Source organism: Anomaloglossus baeobatrachus, chromosome 10 (genome assembly GCF_048569485.1).
Source record: "Anomaloglossus baeobatrachus isolate aAnoBae1 chromosome 10, aAnoBae1.hap1, whole genome shotgun sequence".
Classification (NCBI taxonomy): Eukaryota; Metazoa; Chordata; class Amphibia; order Anura; family Aromobatidae; genus Anomaloglossus; species Anomaloglossus baeobatrachus.
This window is the reverse complement of record NC_134362.1, coordinates 212005900-212028827: the sequence shown is the minus strand read 5'-3', so window position 1 is coordinate 212028827 and position 22928 is coordinate 212005900. Positions and strand designations below refer to the sequence as shown.

Genomic DNA, 22928 nt, shown 5'->3' with positions numbered 1-22928 from the left:
ACAGTTACATAGTGGGATCCCCCAGCAGCACAGAGGCTTTCAGGAGAGGCGCCGGCTAGTTTGTGCCCGCAGTTACATAGTGGGATCCCCCAGCAGCACAGAGTGTTTCAGGAGGGCGCCGGCTGCTTTGTGCCCGCAGTTACATAGTGGGATCCCCCCAGCAGCACAGAGTGTTTCAGGAGGGCGCCGGCTGCTTTGCGCCCGCAGTTACATAGTGGGATCCCCCAGCAGCACAGAGTGTTTCAGGAGGGGCGCCGGCTGCTTTGTGCCCGCAGTTACATAGTGGGTTCCCCCAGCAGAACAGAGTGTTTCAGGAGTGTGCCGGTTGCTTTGTGCCCACAGTTACATAGTGGGATCCCCCAGCAGCACAGAGTGTTTCAGGAGGGGCGCCGGCTGCTTTGTGCCCGCAGTTACATAGTGGGATCCCCCAGCAGCACAGAGTGTTTCAGGAGGGGCGCCGGCTGCTTTGTGCCCGCAGTTACATAGTGGGATTCCCCAGCAGCACAGAGTGTTTCAGGAGGGCGCCGGCTGCTTTGTGCCCGCAGTTACATAGTGGGATCCCCCCAGCAGCACAGAGTGTTTCAGGAGGGCGCCGGCTGCTTTGTGCCCGCAGTGTGCTCGCTTTCATCTCTCCGCTGGGCCAGTCATGTGGATAATGGACTCAACCTGGCGGAATAATGAAAAAATTGCAAAGTTCTGAAAAATATCCTGAAGAGCCGTGAATTCATCGTCCGGCAGAATCCACCAGTGACAGCAGCGCCACCTACTGGACACACAACCCAGAAAAACACAATGAGCAGCCGCTGCCTCCCCGGACTGTGCCTGTAATGGACGGCTCCGATGTGTGCACAGGGCGGAGGCGCGGGCCCCATCAGTGTGTATGGGGCCCATTTCCGGCAGATCTGCCCCCCCCCTCCCCCGGGCACAGCTGCCCTCCCCCCCCCCCCCCGGGCACAGCTGCCCCCCCCCTCCCCCCCCCCCTGGGCACAGCTGCCCCCCCCCCTCCCCCGGCACAGCTGCCCTCCCCCGGGCTGCCCTCCCCCCCCCTCCCCTGGCCACAGCTGCCCCCCCCCCTCCCCCAGGCACAGCTGCCCCCCCTCCCCCGGGCACAGCTGCCCCCCCCTCCCCCGGGCTGCCCTCCCCCGGGCACAGCTGCCCCCCCTCCCCCGGGCACAGCTGCCCCCCCCTCCCCCGGGCTGCCCTCCCCCCCCCTCCCCCGGGCACAGCTGCCCCCCCCTCCCCCGGGCACAGCTGCCCCCCTTCCCCCGGGCACAGCTGCCCCCCCTCCCCCGGGCACAGCTGCCCCCCCTCCCCCGGGCACAGCTGCCCCCCCTCCCCCGGGCTGCCCTCCCCCCCCCCTCCCCCCCCCTCCCCCGGGCACAGCTGCCCCCCCTCCCCCGGGCACAGCTGCCCCCCCCTCCCCCGGGCTGCCCTCCCCCCCCCCTCCCCCGGGCACAGCTGCCCCCCCTCCCCCGGGCTGCCCTCCCCCCCCCCTCCCCCGGGCACAGCTGCCCCCCCCTCCCCCGGGCTGCCCTCCCCCCCCCCTCCCCCGGGCACAGCTGCCCCCCCTCCCCCGGGCTGCCCTCCCCCCCCCCTCCCCCGGGCACAGCTGCCCCCCCCTCCCCCGGGCACAGCTGCCCCCCCTCCCCCGGGCACAGCTGCCCTCCCCCCCCCTCCCCCGGGCACAGCTGCCCCCCCTCCCCCGGGCACAGCTGCCCTCCCCCCCCCTTCCCCCGGGCACAGCTGCCCCCCCCTCCCCCGGGCACAGCTGCCCCCCTCCCCCGGGCACAGCTGCCCTCCCCTCCCCCCCCCTCCCCCGGGCACAGCTGCCCCCCCCTCCCCCGGGCACAGCTGCCCCCCCTCCCCCGGGCTGCCCTCCCCCCCTCCCCCGGGCACAGCTTCCCCCCCTCCCCCGGGCACAGCTGCCCCCCCCTCCCCCGGGCACAGCTGCCCCCCCTCCCCCGGGCTGCCCTCCCCCGGGCACAGCTGCCCCCCCTCCCCCGGGCACAGCTGCCCCCCTCCCCCGGGCACAGCTGCCCCCCCCTCCCCCGGGCACAGCTGCCCCCCCCTCCCCCGGGCACAGCTGCCCCCCCTCCCCCGGGCTGCCCTCCCCCCCCCTCCCCCGGGCACAGCTGCCCCCCCTCCCCCGGGCACAGCTGCCCCCCTTCCCCCGGGCACAGCTGCCCCCCCCTCCCCCGGGCACAGCTGCCCCCCCCTCCCCCGGGCTGCCCTCCCCCCCCTCCCCCGGGCACAGCTGCCCCCCCTCCCCCGGGCTGCCCTCCCCCCCCTCCCCCGGGCACAGCTTCCCCCCCTCCCCCGGGCACAGCTGCCCCCCCTCCCCCGGGCACAGCTGCCCCCCCTCCCCCGGGCTGCCCTCCCCCGGGCACAGCTGCCCCCCCTCCCCCGGGCACAGCTGCCCCCCTCCCCCGGGCACAGCTGCCCCCCCTCCCCCGGGCACAGCTGCCCCCCCTCCCCCGGGCACAGCTGCCCCCCCCTCCCCCGGGCACAGCTGCCCCCCCTCCCCCGGGCTGCCCTCCCCCCCCCTCCCCCGGGCACAGCTGCCCCCCCCTCCCCCGGGCACAGCTGCCCCCCCTCCCCCGGGCACAGCTGCCCCCCTTCCCCCGGGCACAGCTGCCCCCCCTCCCCCGGGCTGCCCTCCCCCCCCCTCCCCCGGGCACAGCTGCCCCCCCCTCCCCCGGGCACAGCTGCCCCCCCCTCCCCCGGGCACAGCTGCCCTGGCAGTGAAGTGGTTATTATGGCTACAAGAATGGGAGAGGTGAGGGCCCGGATTATGGAGGCGACTCCTCCGCGGCAGCAGACCTAGGGCTGTGGAAAAGTACAGGGAAGAGCTGGCAGCCGCAGCGGGAGCCGAGCCACGAACCCAGCCTGAGGACCAAGGTGACCTGAGGTGACCGAAGAGGAAGGGGCCGGTCCTGCCCCCGAACGTCACCAGTGTGCGGACCCTCTACAAAGCCTCCAACCACCTGGAGGAATCCACTGGATCCAAATGTTACAGTGCGCGCTGGTGATCTGACTGGTCATAGACAGATCTGCTCATCTGAATGTTGTCATAATCCAGTTGACTGCAGGGGAATCCAGTCTTATGATCTGATTGGCTTCAGGGGGATCCAGTATTATCATGATCTGATTGGCTGCAGGGGGGATCCAGACTGATCATTATCTGATTGGCTGCAGGGGGATCCAGTATTATCATGATCCGATTGGCTGCAGGGGGATCCAGACTGATCATTATCTGATTGGCTGCAAGGGGATCCAGTATTATCATGATCCGATTGGCTACAGGGGGATCCAGACTGATCATTATCTGATTGGCTGCAGGGGGATCCAGTATTATCATGAATTAATTGAATGCAGGGGGATCCAGTCTTATGACCTGTTTGGCTGCGGGGGGATCCAGTCGTATCATAATCTGATTGGCTGCAGTAGTCTTATCGTGATTTCATTGGCTGCAGGGGGATCCAGTCTTATCATGATCTGATTGGCTGCTGTGGGATCCAGTCTTATGATCTCATTGGCTGCAGGGGGATCCAGTGTTATCATGATCTGATTGGCTGCAGGGGGATCCAGTCTTATGAGCTCATTGGCTGCAGGGGGATCCAGTCTTATGATCTGATTGGCTGCAGGAGGATCCAGTGTTATCATGATCTGATTGGCTGCAGGGGGATCCAGTCTTATGATCTCATTGGCTGCAGGGGGATCCAGTCTTATGATCTGATTGGCTGCAGGAGGATCCAGTGTTATCATGATCTGATTGGCTGCAGGGGGATCCAGTATTATCATGATCCGATTGGCTGCAGGGGGATCCAGTATTATCATGATCTGATTGGCTGCAGGGGGATCCAGACTGATCATTATCTGATTGGCTGCAGGGGGATCCAGTATTATCATGATCTAATTGGCTGCAGGGGATCCAGTTTTTTTACAGTTACATCAGGTGAAATGTTATAAGACTGGATCACCCTGCAGCCAATGAGATCATGATGGGAGCAGATCCCCCTGCATGGTTAGTGGTGCTGCGGTCCTCTCTCCGTGCTGCACCTCTGCTCTGGATTGTGCTCCTCTCCTGCGCTCTATCACTAGATGGCTAGCTCTGTGGGCAGATTCTGGGGAATCTGCGTGATTTTGTAGATTATGGCATTCTGGGCCCGACCTTCCGTACCCTGATTGGGGGTCCCAGATTCAGGAGGCCGGGGGTCTCTGCTGCTCGCGCCATGGTCTGCTCTCCTCTATTAGTGGAAATTTCCGATGACTTTGCTCCTCTGCAGAAATCCTCCATTTATTAGTGGAATAACCTTCTCCTCGGAGCGGCCAGAAGCCGAGCGCTGGATTATGTCTGATTGTATCTGGACGTCGGCGCAGCTGGCACAAGATGCGATGAAGCAGCTGTGGACTCGCTGCCATGAAATACAGAAGCCTCAGCGCACGCTCCGCTGCTGTGCACGCTCCGCTGCTGTGCACGCTCCATCGTGGACCGCAGCCAAAACCCAATGTAACACATCCATAGATCCCAACCGTGGAGTCACTGTATGGAAAATGAGGCCGGGTCCTCCAGAGGCGAAACCCCCCCTGACGGGAAGAGGGGCAACGTCACTGAGCTACTGTGTGCCCACCTCACCCTCCCCCGACAAGAAGAGGGGCCAACATCACTGAGCTACTGTGTGCCCACCTCACCCCCCCCGACAAGAAGAGGGGCAACGTCACTGAGCTACTGTGTGCCCGCCACACTCTCCCCCGACAAGAAGAGGGGCAACGTCACTGAGCTACTGTGTGCCCACCTCACCCTCCCCCGACAAGAAGAGGAGCAACGTCACTGAGCTACTGTGTGCCCACCTCCCCCGACAAGAAGAGGGGCAACGTCACTGAGCTACTGTGTACCCACCTCACCCTCCCCCGACAAGAAGAGGAGCAACGTCACTGAGCTACTGTGTGCCCACCTCACCCCCCCCCCCCCCGACAAGAAGAGGGGCAACATCACTGAGCTACTGTGTGCCCGCCACACTCTCCCCCGACAAGAAGAGGGGCAACGTCACTGAGCTACTGTGTTCCCACCTCACCCTCCCCCGACAAGAAGAGGAGCAACGTCACTGAGCTACTGTGTGCCCACCTCCCCCGACAAGAAGAGGGGCAACGTCACTGAGCTACTGTGTGCCCACCTCACCCTCCCCCGACAAGAAGAGGGGCAACGTCACTGAGCTACTGTGTGCCCACCTCATCCTCCCCCAACCAGAAGAGGGGCAACAACACTGAGCTACTGTGTGCCCACCTAACCCTCCCCCAACAAGAAGAGGGGCAACGTCACTGAGCTACTGTGTGCCCACCTAACCCTCCCCCAACAAGAAGAGGGGCAACGTCACTGAGCTACTGGGTGCCCACCTCCCCCTCACCCCCCGACAAGAAGAGGGGCAACGTCACTGAGCTACTGTGTGCCCACCTCACCCCCCACCCCCCCGATGGTGATGTCACCGCTGATCTCTGGTGATGGATAGGCGGTGTTCTCAGTGATGTCACCGCTGATCTCTGGTGATGGATAGGCGGTGTTCTCAGTGATGTCACCGCTGATCTCTGGTAATGGATAGGCGGTGTTCTCAGTGATGTCACTGCTGATCTCTGGTGATGGATAGGAGGTGTTCTCAGTGATGTCACTGCTGATCTCTGGTGATGGATAGGTGGTGTTCTCAGTGATGTCACCGCTGATCTCCGGTGATGGATAGGAGGTGTTCTCAGTGATGTCACCGCTGATCTCTGGTGATGGATAGGAGCTGTTCTCAGTGATGTCACTGCTGATCTCTGGTGATGGATAGGAGGTGTTCTCAGTGATGTCACCGCTGATCTCTGGTGATGGATAGGAGGTGTTCTCAGTGATGTCACCGCTGATCTCTGGTGATGGATAGGAGGTGTTCTCAGTGATGTCACCGCTGATCTCTGGTGATGGATAGGCGGTGTTCTCAGTGATGTCACCCCTGATCTGGTGATGGATAGGAGGTGTTCTCAGTGATGTCACCGCTGATCTCTGGTGATGGATAGGAGGTGTTCTCAGTGATGTCACCGCTGATCTCTGGTGATGGATAGGCAGTGTTGTCAGTGATGTCACCGCTGATCTCTGGTGATGGATAGGAGGTGTTCTCAGTGATGTCACCGCTGATCTCTGGTGATGGATAGGCGGTGTTCTCAGTGATGTCACCGCTGATCTCTGGTGATGGATAGGCGGTGTTCTCAGTGATGTCACCGCTGATCTCTGGTGATGGATAGGCGGTGTTCTCAGTGATGTCACTGCTGATCTCTGGTGATGGATAGGTGGTGTTCTCAGTGGTGTCACCGCTGATCTCTGGTGATGGATAGGAGGTGTTCTCAGTGATGTCACTGCTGATCTCTGGTGATGGATAGGCGGTGTTGTCAGTGATGTCACCGCTGATCTCTGGTGATGGATAGGAAGTGTTCTCAGTGATGTCACCACTGATCTCTGGTGATGGATAGGAGGTGTTCTCAGTGATGTCAACGCTGATCTCTGGTGATGGATAGGCGTGTTCTCAGTGATGTCACCGCTGATCTCTGGTGATGGATAGGAAGTGTTCTCAGTGATGTCACCACTGATCTCTGGTGATGGATAGGAAGTGTTCTCAGTGATGTCACCACTGATCTCTGGTGATGGATAGGAGGTGTTCTCAGTGATGTCACCGCTGATCTCTGGTGATGGATAGGCGGTGTTCTCAGTGATGTCACCACTGATCTCTGGTGATGGATAGGAAGTGTTCTCAGTGATGTCACCCCTGATCTGGTGATGGATAGGAGGTGTTCTCAGTGATGTCACCGCTGATCTCTGGTGATGGATAGGAGGTGTTCTCAGTGATGTCACCGCTGATCTCTGGTGATGGATAGGCAGTGTTGTCAGTGATGTCACCGCTGATCTCTGGTGATGGATAGGAGGTGTTCTCAGTGATGTCACCGCTGATCTCTGGTGATGGATAGGCGGTGTTCTCAGTGATGTCACCGCTGATCTCTGGTGATGGATAGGCGGTGTTCTCAGTGATGTCACCGCTGATCTCTGGTGATGGATAGGCGGTGTTCTCAGTGATGTCACTGCTGATCTCTGGTGATGGATAGGTGGTGTTCTCAGTGGTGTCACCGCTGATCTCTAGTGATGGATAGGAGGTGTTCTCAGTGATGTCACCGCTTATCCCTGGTGATGGATAGGAGATGTTCTCAGTGATGTCACTGCTGATCTCTGGTGATGGATAGGAGGTGTTCTCAGTGATGTCACTGCTGATCTCTGGTGATGGATAGGTGGTGTTCTCAGTGATGTCACCGCTGATCTCCGGTGATGGATAGGAGGTGTTCTCAGTGATGTCACCGCTGATCTCTGGTGATGGATAGGAGCTGTTCTCAGTGATGTCACTGCTGATCTCTGGTGATGGATAGGAGGTGTTCTCAGTGATGTCACTGCTGATCTCTGGTGATGGATAGGAGGTGTTCTCAGTGATGTCACCGCTGATCTCTGGTGATAGATAGGAAGCGGTGTTCTCAGTGATGTCACCGCTGATCTCTGGTGATGGATAGGAGGTGTTCTCAGTGATGTCACCGCTGATCTCTGGTGATGGATAGGAGGTGTTCTCAGTGATGTCACCGCTGATCTCTGGTGATAGATAGGAGGTGTATTCAGTGATGTCACCGCTGATCTCTGGTGATGGATAGGAGGTGTTCTCAGTGATGTCACCGCTGATCTCTGGTGATGGATAGGCGGTGTTCTCAGTGATGTCACCGCTGATCTCTGGTGATGGATAGGAGGTGTTCTCAGTGATGTCACCGCTGATCTCTGGTGATGGATAGGAGGTGTTCTCAGTGATGTCACCGCTGATCTCTGGTGATGGATAGGCGGTGTTGTCAGTGATGTCACCGCTGATCTCTGGTGATGGATAGGAGGTGTTCTCAGTGATGTCACCGCTGATCTCTGGTGATGGATAGGTGGTGTTCTCAGTGATGTAACTGCTGATCTCTGGTGATGGATAGGTGGTGTTCTCAGTGATGTCACCGCTGATCTCTCGTGATGGATAGGCGGTGTTCTCAGTGATGTCACCGCTGATCTCTGGTGATGGATAGGCGGTGTAATCAGTGATGTCACTGCTGATCTCTGGTGATGGATAGGAGGTGTTCTCAGTGATGTCACCGCTGATCTCTGGTGATGGATAGGAGGTGTTCTCAGTGATGTCACCGCTGATCTCTGGTGATGGATAGGCGGTGTAATCAGTGATGTCACCGCTGATCTCTGGTGATGGATAGGAGGTGTTCTCAGTGATGTCACTGCTGATCTCTGGTGATGGATAGGCGGTGTAATCAGTGATGTCACCGCTGATCTCTGGTGATGGATAGGAGGTGTTCTCAGTGATGTCACCGCTGATCTCTGGTGATGGATAGGAGGTGTTCTCAGTGATGTCACCGCTGATCTCTGGTGATGGATAGGCGGTTGTCACAAACCACCGGGGGGGTCACTCAGAAATCCCCCGCGCTGGCTACCAGTACGTCACAATCGGGGGGTAACAAGTGGGGGTCACCCCTCCTTTATACCTCCCGACCGACAGACAGAGCACGTGACGCGCTCTCTAGCGCCCCTCTTATAGTCAGGCCAATTATGGAATTGCCCGACCATAAGCAAGGAGGCCGCTATACTACTTATGCCGATTATTGAAGGGTCCCCGGTGAGAGTAAGGTATATATTCCCCCGACCTCCGCGGGCGGAATATATAAAATCTCCCCGAATCTCACTGGCCTCCCCACAATAATCCTTGGCACAATTCGCTGCCACCAACCGATTTACGGTAACTATTAGCCGAACACACAGACGTGGGATTCAAGATCGAGATAACAGAACAGCCCAAGATTAATTATATAATTTAATCAGCCTAAAGCACACTAGAAACTACAATATATACAATAGGGAATCTACAGAATATACATATGTCAGAGTACAGTTACAATCAAAGCATGGGTTACAAACAGGCATACACAGTTCCAGCAGTTACCTTGTTGCGTCTGGCCACAGGGGGGCGCTGTACCCAGGTTTCTAGGATCCTTCCCACAGATGTTTCCTACACGTGACCCCCAGCGAAAGAACACTGGAAAATGGCCGAAGTAGGGTTATCAACCTGGGCAGATCCAGGTCCCCTCCTACCTTAGTGACCTCAGAGGGAGCACTGCTCCACCCCTGGCTGGAGTTATTAACAATATCCACACAGGGGATATGGCCATAACTTTGCCTGGGAGCGTCGTAGGCGGACGCCAATGCTCTCATTGTGACAGTTATGAATTTAGCTACAGAACGAGGGGACTCATGACCTGTCTGCCAGTTCCCCATTGGCTGATATCACGCCTGGGGCATTTCCCAATGTCCTGCTCCCATAAAAAGGGGGGTGCCGGCATCGTCCACATGCGGAGACACCATTTTTATGGTTGCCATATTTATCGGAAATATGGCTTGCGAGATATGAACCATTTTTTACTGGAGTCGTTCTGTCTGGCTACTTCCAGAGCCTTGCTAATTAGATAGCAGCTCCTACTACAGGGTGACGGCAGGGAGTCATCCTGTGTCCATTGTTCCCACACCACCTCATCTCCATATCACAGGACATGGCCATGGAGGTGTAAGTGGAACACTGAGAATAAGAAGGGAGGGGGCACTGCCAGGGAGTGATGAGGGATTATGACTGGAGTCATAATTCATCTTCATATCCCGGGATTTGCCTCACAGCGGTGTTCTCAGTGATGTCACCGCTGATCTTTGGTGATGGATAGGAGGTGTTCTCAGTGATGTCACTGCTGATCTCTGGTGATGGATAGGAGGTGTTCTCAGTGATGTCACCGCTGATCTCTGGTGATGGATAGGAGGTGTTCTCAGTGATGTCACCGCTGATCTCTGGTGATGGATAGGAGGTGTTCTCAGTGATGTCACCGCTGATCTCTGGTGATGGATAGGCGGTGTTCTCAGTGATGTCACTGCTGATCTCTGGTGATGGATAGGAGGTGTTCTCAGTGATGTCACTGCTGATCTCTGGTGATGGATAGGCGGTGTTCTCAGTGATGTCACTGCTGATCTCTGGTGATGGATAGGTGGTGTTCTCAGTGATGTCACCGCTGATCTCTGGTGATGGATAGGAGGTGTTCTCAGTGATGTCACTGCTGATCTCTGGTGATGGATAGGCGGTGTTCTCAGTGATGTCACTGCTGATCTCTGGTGATGGATAGGAGGTGTTCTCAGTGATGTCACTGCTGATCTCTGGTGATGGATAGGAGGTGTTCTCAGTGATGTCACTGCTGATCTCTGGTGATGGATAGGAGGTGTTCTCAGTGATGTCACTGCTGATCTCTGGTGATGGATAGGAGGTGTTCTCAGTGATGTCACTGCTGATCTCTGGTGATGGATAGGAGGTGTTCTCAGTGATGTCACCGCTGATCTCTGGTGATGGATAGGAGGTGTTCTCAGTGATGTCACTGCTGATCTCTGGTGATGGATAGGCGGTGTTCTCAGTGATGTCACCGCTGATCTCTGGTGATGGATAGGAGGTGTTCTCAGTGATGTCACCGCTGATCTCTGGTGATGGATAGGCGGTGTTCTCAGTGATGTCACTGCTGATCTCTGGTGATGGATAGGAGGTGTTCTCAGTGATGTCACCGCTGATCTCTGGTAATGGATAGGCGGTGTTCTCAGTGATGTCACCGCTGATCTCTGGTGATGGATAGGCGGTGTTCTCAGTGATGTCACCGCTGATCTCTGGTGATGGATAGGAGGTGTTCTCAGTGATGTCACCGCTGATCTCTGGTGATGGATAGGAGGTGTTCTCAGTGATGTCACCGCTGATCTCTGGTGATGGATAGGCGGTGTTCTCAGTGATGTCACTGCTGATCTCTGGTGATGGATAGGAGGTGTTCTCAGTGATGTCACCGCTGATCTCTGGTAATGGATAGGCGGTGTTCTCAGTGATGTCACCGCTGATCTCTGGTGATGGATAGGAGGTGTTCTCAGTGATGTCACCGCTGATCTCTGGTGATGGATAGGAGGTGTTCTCAGTGATGTCACCGCTGATCTCTGGTGATGGATAGGAGGTGTTCTCAGTGATGTCACCGCTGATCTCTGGTGATGGATAGGAGGTGTTCTCAGTGATGTCACCGCTGATCTCTGGTGATGGATAGGAGGTGTTCTCAGTGATGTCACCGCTGATCTCTGGTGATGGATAGGAGGTGTTCTCAGTGATGTCACTGCTGATCTCTGGTGATGGATAGGAGGTGTTCTCAGTGATGTCACTGCTGATCTCAGGTGATGGATAGGAGGTGTTCTCAGTGATGTCACCGCTGATCTCTGGTGATGGATAGGAGGTGTTCTCAGTGATGTCACTGCTGATCTCTGGTGATGGATAGGAGGTGTTCTCAGTGATGTCACTGCTGATCTCTGGTGATGGATAGGAGGTGTTCTCAGTGATGTCACTGCTGATCTCTGGTGATGGATAGGAGGTGTTCTCAGTGATGTCACCGCTGATCTCTGGTGATGGATAGGAGGTGTTCTCAGTGATGTCACCGCTGATCTCTGGTGATGGATAGGCGGTGTTCTCAGTGATGTCACCGCTGATCTTTGGTGATGGATAGGAGGTGTTCTCAGTGATGTCACCGCTGATCTCTGGTGATGGATAGGAGGTGTTCTCAGTGATGTCACCGCTGATCTCTGGTGATGGATAGGAGGTGTTCTCAGTGATGTCACCGCTGATCTCTGGTGATGGATAGGAGGTGTTCTCAGTGATGTCACTGCTGATCTCTGGTGATGGATAGGAGGTGTTCTCAGTGATGTCACCGCTGATCTCTGGTGATGGATAGGAGGTGTTCTCAGTGATGTCACTGCTGATCTCTGGTGATGGATAGGCGGTGTTCTCAGTGATGTCACCGCTGATCTCTGGTGATGGATAGGAGGTGTTCTCAGTGATGTCACCGCTGATCTCTGGTGATGGATAGGCGGTGTTCTCAGTGATGTCACTGCTGATCTCTGGTGATGGATAGGAGGTGTTCTCAGTGATGTCACCGCTGATCTCTGGTAATGGATAGGCGGTGTTCTCAGTGATGTCACCGCTGATCTCTGGTGATGGATAGGCGGTGTTCTCAGTGATGTCACCGCTGATCTCTGGTGATGGATAGGAGGTGTTCTCAGTGATGTCACCGCTGATCTCTGGTGATGGATAGGAGGTGTTCTCAGTGATGTCACCGCTGATCTCTGGTGATGGATAGGCGGTGTTCTCAGTGATGTCACTGCTGATCTCTGGTGATGGATAGGAGGTGTTCTCAGTGATGTCACCGCTGATCTCTGGTAATGGATAGGCGGTGTTCTCAGTGATGTCACCGCTGATCTCTGGTGATGGATAGGAGGTGTTCTCAGTGATGTCACCGCTGATCTCTGGTGATGGATAGGAGGTGTTCTCAGTGATGTCACCGCTGATCTCTGGTGATGGATAGGAGGTGTTCTCAGTGATGTCACCGCTGATCTCTGGTGATGGATAGGAGGTGTTCTCAGTGATGTCACCGCTGATCTCTGGTGATGGATAGGAGGTGTTCTCAGTGATGTCACCGCTGATCTCTGGTGATGGATAGGCGGTGTTCTCAGTGATGTCACTGCTGATCTCCGGTGATGGATAGGAGGTGTTCTCAGTGATGTCACTGCTGATCTCTGGTGATGGATAGGAGGTGTTCTCAGTGATGTCACCGCTGATCTCTGGTGATGGATAGGAGGTGTTCTCAGTGATGTCACCGCTGATCTCTGGTGATGGATAGGAGGTGTTCTCAGTGATGTCACTGCTGATCTCTGGTGATGGATAGGAGGTGTTCTCAGTGATGTCACCGCTGATCTCTGGTGATGGATAGGAGGTGTTCTCAGTGATGTCACTGCTGATCTCTGGTGATGGATAGGCGGTGTTCTCAGTGATGTCACCGCTGATCTCTGGTGATGGATAGGAGGTGTTCTCAGTGATGTCACCGCTGATCTCTGGTGATGGATAGGCGGTGTTCTCAGTGATGTCACTGCTGATCTCTGGTGATGGATAGGAGGTGTTCTCAGTGATGTCACCGCTGATCTCTGGTAATGGATAGGCGGTGTTCTCAGTGATGTCACCGCTGATCTCTGGTGATGGATAGGAGGTGTTCTCAGTGATGTCACCGCTGATCTCTGGTGATGGATAGGCGGTGTTCTCAGTGATGTCACTGCTGATCTCTGGTGATGGATAGGAGGTGTTCTCAGTGATGTCACCGCTGATCTCTGGTGATGGATAGGCGGTGTTCTCAGTGATGTCACCGCTGATCTTTGGTGATGGATAGGAGGTGTTCTCAGTGATGTCACCGCTGATCTCTGGTGATGGATAGGAGGTGTTCTCAGTGATGTCACCGCTGATCTCTGGTGATGGATAGGAGGTGTTCTCAGTGATGTCACCGCTGATCTCTGGTGATGGATAGGAGGTGTTCTCAGTGATGTCACTGCTGATCTCTGGTGATGGATAGGAGGTGTTCTCAGTGATGTCACCGCTGATCTCTGGTGATGGATAGGAGGTGTTCTCAGTGATGTCACTGCTGATCTCTGGTGATGGATAGGCGGTGTTCTCAGTGATGTCACCGCTGATCTCTGGTGATGGATAGGAGGTGTTCTCAGTGATGTCACCGCTGATCTCTGGTGATGGATAGGCGGTGTTCTCAGTGATGTCACTGCTGATCTCTGGTGATGGATAGGAGGTGTTCTCAGTGATGTCACCGCTGATCTCTGGTAATGGATAGGAGGTGTTCTCAGTGATGTCACCGCTGATCTCTGGTGCTGGATAGGCGGTGTTCTCAGTGATGTCACCGCTGATCTCTGGTGATGGATAGGAGGTGTTCTCAGTGATGTCACCGCTGATCTCTGGTGATGGATAGGTGGTGTTCTCAGTGATGTCACTGCTGATCTCTGGTGATGGATAGGAGGTGTTCTCAGTGATGTCACCGCTGATCTCCGGTGATGGATAGGCGGTGTTCTCAGTGATGTCACCGCTGATCTCTGGTGATGGATAGGAGGTGTTCTCAGTGATGTCACCGCTGATCTCTGGTGATGGATAGGAGGTGTTCTCAGTGATGTCACTGCTGATCTCTGGTGATGGATAGGCGGTGTTGTCAGTGATGTCACCGCTGATCTCTGGTGATGGATAGGAGGCGTTCTCAGTGATGTCACCGCTGATCTCTGATGATGGATAGGAGGTGTTCTCAGTGATGTCACTGCTGATCTCTGGTGATGGATAGGAGGTGTTCTCAGTGATGTCACCGCTGATCTCTGGTGATGGATAGGAGGCGTTCTCAGTGATGTCACCGCTGATCTCTGGTGATGGATAGGAGGTGTTCTCAGTGATGTCACCGCTGATCTCTGGTGATGGATAGGCGGTGTTCTCAGTGATGTCACCGCTGATCTCTGGTGATGGATAGGGGGTGTTCTCAGTGATGTCACTGCTGATCTCTGGTGATGGATAGGGGGTGTTCTCAGTGATGTCACCGCTGATCTCTGGTGATGGATAGGAGGTGTTCTCAGTGATGTCACCGCTGATCTCTGGTGATGGATAGGAGGTGTTCTCAGTGATGTCACCGCTGATCTCTGGTGATGGATAGGAGGTGTTCTCAGTGATGTCACTGCTGATCTCTGGTGATGGATAGGAGGTGTTCTCAGTGATGTCACCGCTGATCTCTGGTGATGGATAGGAGGTGTTCTCAGTGATGTCACTGCTGATCTCTGGTGATGGATAGGAGGCGTTCTCAGTGATGTCACCGCTGATCTCTGGTGATGGATAGGCGGTGTTCTCAGTGATGTCACCGCTGATCTCTGGTGATGGATAGGAGGTGTTCTCAGTGATGTCACTGCTGATCTCTGGTGATGGATAGGAGGCGTTCTCAGTGATGTCACTAGTGATGAGTGGGCACTATACATGGTGGCGCTCGCTCATCACTATTAGGAACCCTACAATCCTGTGGATGCCTCCATACTGCCCCTAGTCTTCCACATGAACACTGCAGTTGACCACAGTGAGATCCCTTTCTTTTTCTAGCGGGAAGGGGGGGATTTTGGAGGTTCCTGTGCTAATTAAGATCTGGCATGAACCCTGAATTCTCTGATGGGATCGTCCCTTGTCTTTAATGTGGATTAGACCATTGTCGGTATGGGCTGAGCACAAAGTGGCGGTGCAGGCGGTGAGGTGCAGGTGGGGGGGGACTAATCCTCCGCACGTCCGATCCTCGGGTCACATGTACGGTCCGGATGGTGCTGCACATTTTCTGGGTCGTGTTCTCTGACCCGAGATGAACATCTGCTGTTACTGTAGCTCGTGATGGCAGCAGGGGCGGGGGAGCTGGGGGGCTCTGGGTGGGGGAGGTTCTGGATGGTGGGGTCTTTTTGGGAGATGGGGGGTCTGAGCCAGACACTTTTCCAACAGAATTTGTAGCTATTAATTACCACCATCCTTACTCTCTCTGCTTGTTGTCAGTGACTGACAGCATCATTTATGTAGAAGCAGTTGTGGCTGTACCATGAGTCAAGGTCTTGGTTTAGACCCGTTCTGTGACCCCCGCAGAAGCCGCCGTCTCGCTCCTGTGACCCCCGCAGAAGCCGCCATCTCCCTCCTATGACCCCCGCAGAAGCCGCCGTCTCCCTCCTGTGACCCCGCAGAAGCCGCCGTCTCCCTCCTGTGACCCCCGCAGAAGCCGCCATCTCCCTCCTCTGACCCCGCAGAAGCCGCCGTCTCCCTCCTGTGTCCCCGCAGAAGCCGCCGTCTCCCTCCTCTGACCCCGCAGAAGCTGCCGTCTCCCTCCTCTGACCCCACAGAAGCCGCCGTCTCCCTCCTCTGACCCCACAGAAGCCGCCGTCTCCCTCCTCTGACCCCACAGAAGTCGCCATCTCCGTCCTCTGACCCCGCAGAAGCCGCCATCTCCCTCCTCTGACCCCGCAGAAGCCGCCGTCTCCCTCCTCTGACCCCGCAGAAACCGCCGTCTCCCTTCTCTGACCCCGCAGAAGCCGCCGTCTCCCTCCTCTGACCCCCGCAGAAGCCGCCGTCTCCCTCCTCTGACCCCGCAGAAGCCACCGTCTCCCTCCACTGATCCCGCAGAAGCCGCCGTCTCCCTCCTCTGACCCCGCAGAAGCCACCATCCCCTTCCTCTGACCCCGCTGAATGTTTCCATCTCCCTCCTGTGACCCCACCGAAGCCACCATCTCCCTTCTGTGACCCCGCTGAATGTTTCCGTCTCCCTCCTGTGACCCCACTGAATGTTTCCGTCTTTCTCCTGTGACCTCGCTGAATGTTCCCGTCTCCCTTCTGTGACCCCGCTGAATGTTTCCGTTCACTGACAGGCACATGTTTTTCTCTTGCAGACGTGGGACGATGATCTGGAGCGCTCGTCAGAGGCCTGGGCCCAGCAGTGCTTGTGGGAGCACGGACCCTCCACCCTGCTCATGTCCATCGGGCAGAACCTGGCGGTGCACTGGGGCAGGTGAGGGCAGAATGGCGCCACGATCGGTGACGGCACCGGCCGGTAATAATCCATTATGTCTTCATGAAGGTATCGGTCTCCGGCATATCATGTCCAGTCCTGGTATGACGAGGTGAAGGACTACACGTACCCGTACCCCCATGAGTGTAACCCCTTCTGTCCGGACCGATGCTCCGGGCCCATGTGCACCCATTACACCCAGGTAGGGGACAGGTGGGAGTGTGGGTCACTCTGAGGTCCACGATGGTGGGGTGGTCTGTATATGGACCCCTCCGTATCACCACCGCAGGTCAGGATGTAAGCCACAGATGGGCCATTGACAGAACGTTGTCTGGGATGCTCCCTCTGTGGTTCCTCTGAGGTGGCCCCCGGCCCGCGACCTCCCACGCTCCCGACCACGGCTGACCTGTCTCCAACCTGCTTGCTATTCATGTCGTCTTTTCCATCTCCAGATCGTCTGGGCCACAACCACTAAAGTGGGCTGCGCGGTGAACGTCTGCAAGAGGATGAACGTGTGGGGGGAGATCTGGGAGAACGCCGTCTACCTCGTCTGCAACTATTCTCCAAAGTGAGCGTCCCCCCGCCGCCGGGCACAAGCGCACCTTTCATCCCACCGCTCGCCCAGCCTCACAGAAAGCATGTGACTGTGCTGTGCCGCGGCAGGGTGATAAGTGGCGCCAGGCAGCCATTCTCTGCTCATCACACACTGCGGCCATTCATCAGCCCCGGCACACAGCAGACGCAGAATGATTGTGTCTTATGCTCCTTTTCAGGGGAAACTGGATTGGAGAAGCCCCTTATAAGAATGGCCGGCCGTGCTCCGAGTGCCCACCCAGCTACGGAGGCAACTGCAGAAACAGCCTGTGCTACAAAGGTAAAGGACTGTACAGACATTAAAGGGTAAACTGTGACCTCACCTTCCTGAAGAGCAGCTCCGTCCTCCGCTGTGTGATCGGGGGCAGCTCCGTCCTCCGCTGTGTGATCGGGGGCAGCTCCGTCCTCCGCTGTGTGATCGGGGCAGCTCCGTCCTCCGCTGTGTGATCGGGGGCAGCTCCGTCCTCCGCTGTGTGATCGGGGGCAGCTCCGTCCTCCGCTGTGTGATCGGGGGCAGCTCCGTCCTCCGCTGTGTGATCGGGGGCAGCTCCGTCCTCTGCTCTGTGATCGGGGGCAGCTCCGTCCTCCGCTCTGTGATCGGGGGCAGCTCCGTCCTCCGCTCTGTGATCGGGGGCAGTTCCGTCCTCCGCTCTGTGATCGGGGGCAGCTCCGTCCTCCGCTGTGTGATCGGGGCAGCTCCGTCCTCCGCTCTGTGATCGGGGGCAGCTCCGTCCTCCGCTGTGTGATCGGGGGCAGCTCCGTCCTCCGCTGTGTGATCGGGGTCAGCTCCGTCCTCCGCTGTGTGATCGGGGGCAGTTCCGTCCTCCGCTCTGTGATCGGGGGCAGTTCCGTCCTCTGCTCTGTGATCGGGGGCAGCTCCGTCCTCCGCTCTGTGATCGGGGGCAGCCCCGTCCTCCGCTCTGTGATCGGGGGCAGCTCCGTCCTCCGCTCTGTGATCGGGGGCAGCTCCGTCCTCCGCTCTGTGATCGGGTGCAGCTCCGTCCTCCGCTGTGTGATCGGGGGCAGCTCCGTCCTCCGCTGTGTGATTGGGGGCAGTTCCGTCCTCCGCTCTGTGATCGGGGGCAGTTCCGTCCTCTGCTCTGTGATCGGGGGCAGCTCCGTCCTCCGCTCTGTGATCGGGGGCAGCTCCGTCCTCCGCTCTGTGATCGGGGGCAGTTCCGTCCTCCGCTCTGTGATCGGGGGCAGCTCCGTCCTCCGCTGTGTGATCGGGGGCAGCTCCGTCCTCCGCTGTGTGATCGGGGGCAGCTCCGTCCTCCGCTGTGTGATCCGGGGAAGCTCCGTCCTCCGCTCTGTGATCGGGGGCAGCTCTGTCCTCCGCTCTGTGATCAGGGGCAGCTCTGTCCTCCGCTCTGTGATCGGGGGCAGTTCCGTCCTCCGCTCTGTGATCGGGGGCAGCTCCGTCCTCCGCTGTGTGATCGGGGCAGCTCCGTCCTCCGCTCTGTGATCGGGGGCAGCACCGTCCTCCGCTGTGTGATCGGGGGCAGCTCCGTCCTCCGCTCTGTGATCAGGGGCAGCTCTGTCCTCTCCATAATCAGGGGGCAGCTCCTTCCTCTTCTCCATGATCGGGGACAGCTCCGTCCTTGCTGTGATCGGGGGGCAGCTCCGTCCTCTCCACGATTGGGGGGTAGCTCCGTCTTCTCCATGATCGGGGGAAGCTCCGTCTTCTCCATGATCGGGGGGCAGCGCCGTCCTCTCCACGATTGGGGGACAGCTCCGTCCTCTCCATGATCGGGGGGCAACGCCGTTCTCTCCATAATCGGGGGGGCAGCTCTGTCATCTCCATGATTGGGGGGCAGCTCCATCCTTCTCCCCTTCTGCGGGGCGTCCTGCTCCTTTATTTCAATGTTTGCCTGAAGCTTGCGGATTACGTGTCTGTTGCACAATTCGGTGTGATGTGATTTCCAGAATCCGCCGGCTGTGGTGCCGGAATCCGCCGGCTGTGGTGCCGGAATCCGCCGGCTGTGGTGCCGGAATCCGCCGGCTGTGGTGCCGGAATCCGCCGGCTGTGGTGCCGGAATCCGCCGGCTGTGGTGCCGGAATCCGCCGGCTGTGGTGCCGGAATCCGCCGGCTTGTTTATGGGCTACCATTGGACGTGGATCGTGGCCTTGAGGCGGCAGATTCTGCTCATTCCTTTCCTGACCTTGCAGATTGCAGCTATCACTGCTGGTTCCTGTCATCCACGCTGTGTATCCCCCCCTGTATCTGACACCTGTATCCGCTCCAGCTCTGTGCTGCCGGCCCTTTAACTCCTCTGTCATCAGTGTAAATGAGGAGCAGATTGTCCTGACCCTTCCCCCGCAGAGCCACACCTGATTATTGCTGGCGCTGTCTGTGCAGCGCGATGTCCTCCTGTTAAGACGTGTATGATGTCAGAGAAGTGATTATTGACTGCAGCGGTGCCTCTTATCCTGAGGGGTTGGGGGTCCCGGGAAACCTCCAGATGCTTTATCACATATTGTCCTGATCTTCTGCAGGTGACAAAACGAGCGTGACGCTGGAGACCGACGAAACCAACGAGATCGAATCTCCTCGGGTCCCGGAAGAGACGCTGATCTGGGTGCACGAAAAGATCAACAAGCCCAAAGTGGCCCCGAAAACTCCGCAGCCCGGGAGCCCCAACCTGATGAGTAAGTGACACATACCAGACAGGACCGAGGCGAGTGAGAGTAGGGAGCCCCGGCCTGACACTGAGACTGCAGGGATCAGCGGTGACATCACTGAGAACACCGCCTATCCATTACCAGAGATCAGCGGTGACATCACTGAGAACACCGCCTATCCATCACCAGAGATCAGCGGTGACATCACTGAGAACACCTCCTATCCATCACCAGAGATCAGCGGTGACATCACTGAGAACACCGCCTATCCATCACCAGAGATCAGCGGTGACATCACTGAGAACACCTCCTATCCATCACCAGAGATCAGCGGTGACATCACTGAGAACACCTCCTATCCATCACCAGAGATCAGCGGTGACATCACTGAGAACACCACCTATCCATCACCAGAGATCAGCGGTGACATCACTGAGAACACCTCCTATCCATCACCAGAGATCAGCGGTGACATCACTGAGAACACCTCCTATCCATCACCAGAGATCAGCAGTGACATCACTGAGAACACCTCCTATCCATCACCAGAGATCAGCGGTGACATCACTGAGAACACCGCCTATCCATCACCAGAGATCAGCGGTGACATCACTGAGAACACCGCCTATCCATCACCAGAGATCAGCAGTGACATCACTGAGAACACCTCCTATCCATCACCAGAGATCAGCAGTGACATCACTGAGAACACCACCTATCCATCACCAGAGATCAGCGGTGACATCACTGAGAACACCTCCTATCCATCACCAGAGATCAGCGGTGACATCACTGAGAACACCGCCTATCCATCACCAGAGATCAGCAGTGACATCACTGAGAACACCTCCTATCCATCACCAGAGATCAGCAGTGACATCACTGAGAACACCACCTATCCATCACCAGAGATCAGCGGTGACATCACTGAGAACACCTCCTATCCATCACCAGAGATCAGCGGTGACATCACTGAGAACACCGCCTATCCATCACCAGAGATCAGCGGTAACATCACTGAGAACACCGCCTATCCATCACCAGAGATCAGCAGTGACATCACTGAGAACACCACCTACCCATCACCAGAGATCAGCGGTGACATCACTGAGAACACCTCCTATCCATCACCAGAGATCAGCAGTGACATCACTGAGAACACCGCCTATCCATCACCAGAGATCAGCAGTGACATCACTGAGAACACCACCTATCCATCACCAGAGATCAGCAGTGACATCACTGAGAACACCTCCTATCCATCACCAGAGATCAGCAGTGACATCACTGAGAACACCTCCTATCCATCACCAGAGATCAGCGGTGACATCACTGAGAACACCTCCTATCCATCACCAGAGATCAGCAGTGACATCACTGAGAACACCGCCTATCCATCACCAGAGATCAGCAGTGACATCACTGAGAACACCACCTATCCATCACCAGAGATCAGCAGTGACATCACTGAGAACACCGCCTATCCATCACCAGAGATCAGCAGTGACATCACTGAGAACACCGCCTATCCATCACCAGAGATCAGCAGTGACATCACTGAGAACACCACCTATCCATCACCAGAGATCAGCAGTGACATCACTGAGAACACCTCCTATCCATCACCAGAGATCAGCGGTGACATCACTGAGAACACCTCCTATCCATCACCAGAGATCAGCAGTGACATCACTGAGAACACCGCCTATCCATCACCAGAGATCAGCAGTGACATCACTGAGAACACCACCTATCCATCACCAGAGATCAGCAGTGACATCACTGAGAACACCTCCTATCCATCACCAGAGATCAGCGGTGACATCACTGAGAACACCTCCTATCCATCACCAGAGATCAGCGGTGACATCACTGAGAACACCACCTATCCATCACCAGAGATCAACGGTGACATCACTGAGAACACCGCCTATCCATCATCAGAGATCAGCGGTGACATCACTGAGAACACCGCCTATCCATCACCAGAGATCAGCAGTGACATCACTGAGAACACCACCTATCCATCACCAGAGATCAGCAGTGACATCACTGAGAACACCTCCTATCCATCACCAGAGATCAGCGGTGACATCACTGAGAACACCGCCTATCCATCACCAGAGATCAGCAGTGACATCACTGAGAACACCTCCTATCCATCACCAGAGATCAGCAGTGACATCACTGAGAACACCTCCTATCCATCACCAGAGATCAGCGGTGACATCACTGAGAACACCTCCTATCCATCACCAGAGATCAGCAGTGACATCACTGAGAACACCACCTATCCATCACCAGAGATCAGCGGTGACATCACTGAGAACACCGCCTATCCATCACCAGAGATCAGCGGTGACATCACTGAGAACACCTCCTATCCATCACCAGAGATCAGCAGTGACATCACTGAGAACACCTATCCATCACCAGAGATCAGCAGTGACATCACTGAGAACACCGCCTATCCATCACCAGAGATCAGCAGTGACATCACTGAGAACACCTCCTATCCATCACCAGAGATCAGCAGTGACATCACTGAGAACTCCGCCTATCCATCACCAGAGATCAGCGGTGACATCACTGAGAACACCTCCTATCCATCACCAGAGATCAGCAGTGACATCACTGAGAACACCTCCTATCCATCACCAGAGATCAGCAGTGACATCACTGAGAACACCGCCTATCCATCACCAGAGATCAGCGGTGACATCACTGAGAACACCTCCTATCCATCACCAGAGATCAGCAGTGACATCACTGAGAACACCTATCCATCACCAGAGATCAGCAGTGACATCACTGAGAACACCGCCTATCCATCACCAGAGATCAGCAGTGACATCACTGAGAACACCGCCTATCCATCACCAGAGATCAGCGGTGACATCACTGAGAACACCTCCTATCTATCACCAGAGATCAACGGTGACATCACTGAGAACACCTCCTATCCATCACCAGAGATCAGCGGTGACATCACTGAGAACACCTCCTATCCATCACCAGAGATCAGCAGTGACATCACTGAGAACACCTCCTATCCATCACCAGAGATCAGCGGTGACATCACTGAGAACACCTCCTATCCATCACCAGAGATCAGCAGTGACATCACTGAGAACACCTCCTATCCATCACCAGAGATCAGCGGTGACATCACTGAGAAC

At 56.5% G+C, this 22928-nt stretch overlaps 1 protein-coding gene across 3 annotated transcripts in view; it reads left to right on the top strand.

Annotated features, from left to right (window-relative positions):
- CRISPLD2 (cysteine rich secretory protein LCCL domain containing 2) overlaps positions 1-22928 on the top strand; it is a 74602-nt gene that overhangs the window by 11901 nt on the left and 39773 nt on the right. For all 3 annotated transcript variants that reach the window (XM_075325323.1, XM_075325321.1, XM_075325322.1), the window contains exons 3-7: positions 16415-16533; positions 16603-16735; positions 16986-17101; positions 17307-17407; positions 19624-19776. In XM_075325323.1, the coding sequence (XP_075181438.1) occupies positions 16415-16533; positions 16603-16735; positions 16986-17101; positions 17307-17407; positions 19624-19776 (622 nt within the window). The remainder of the gene's footprint in view (positions 1-16414; positions 16534-16602; positions 16736-16985; positions 17102-17306; positions 17408-19623; positions 19777-22928) is intronic.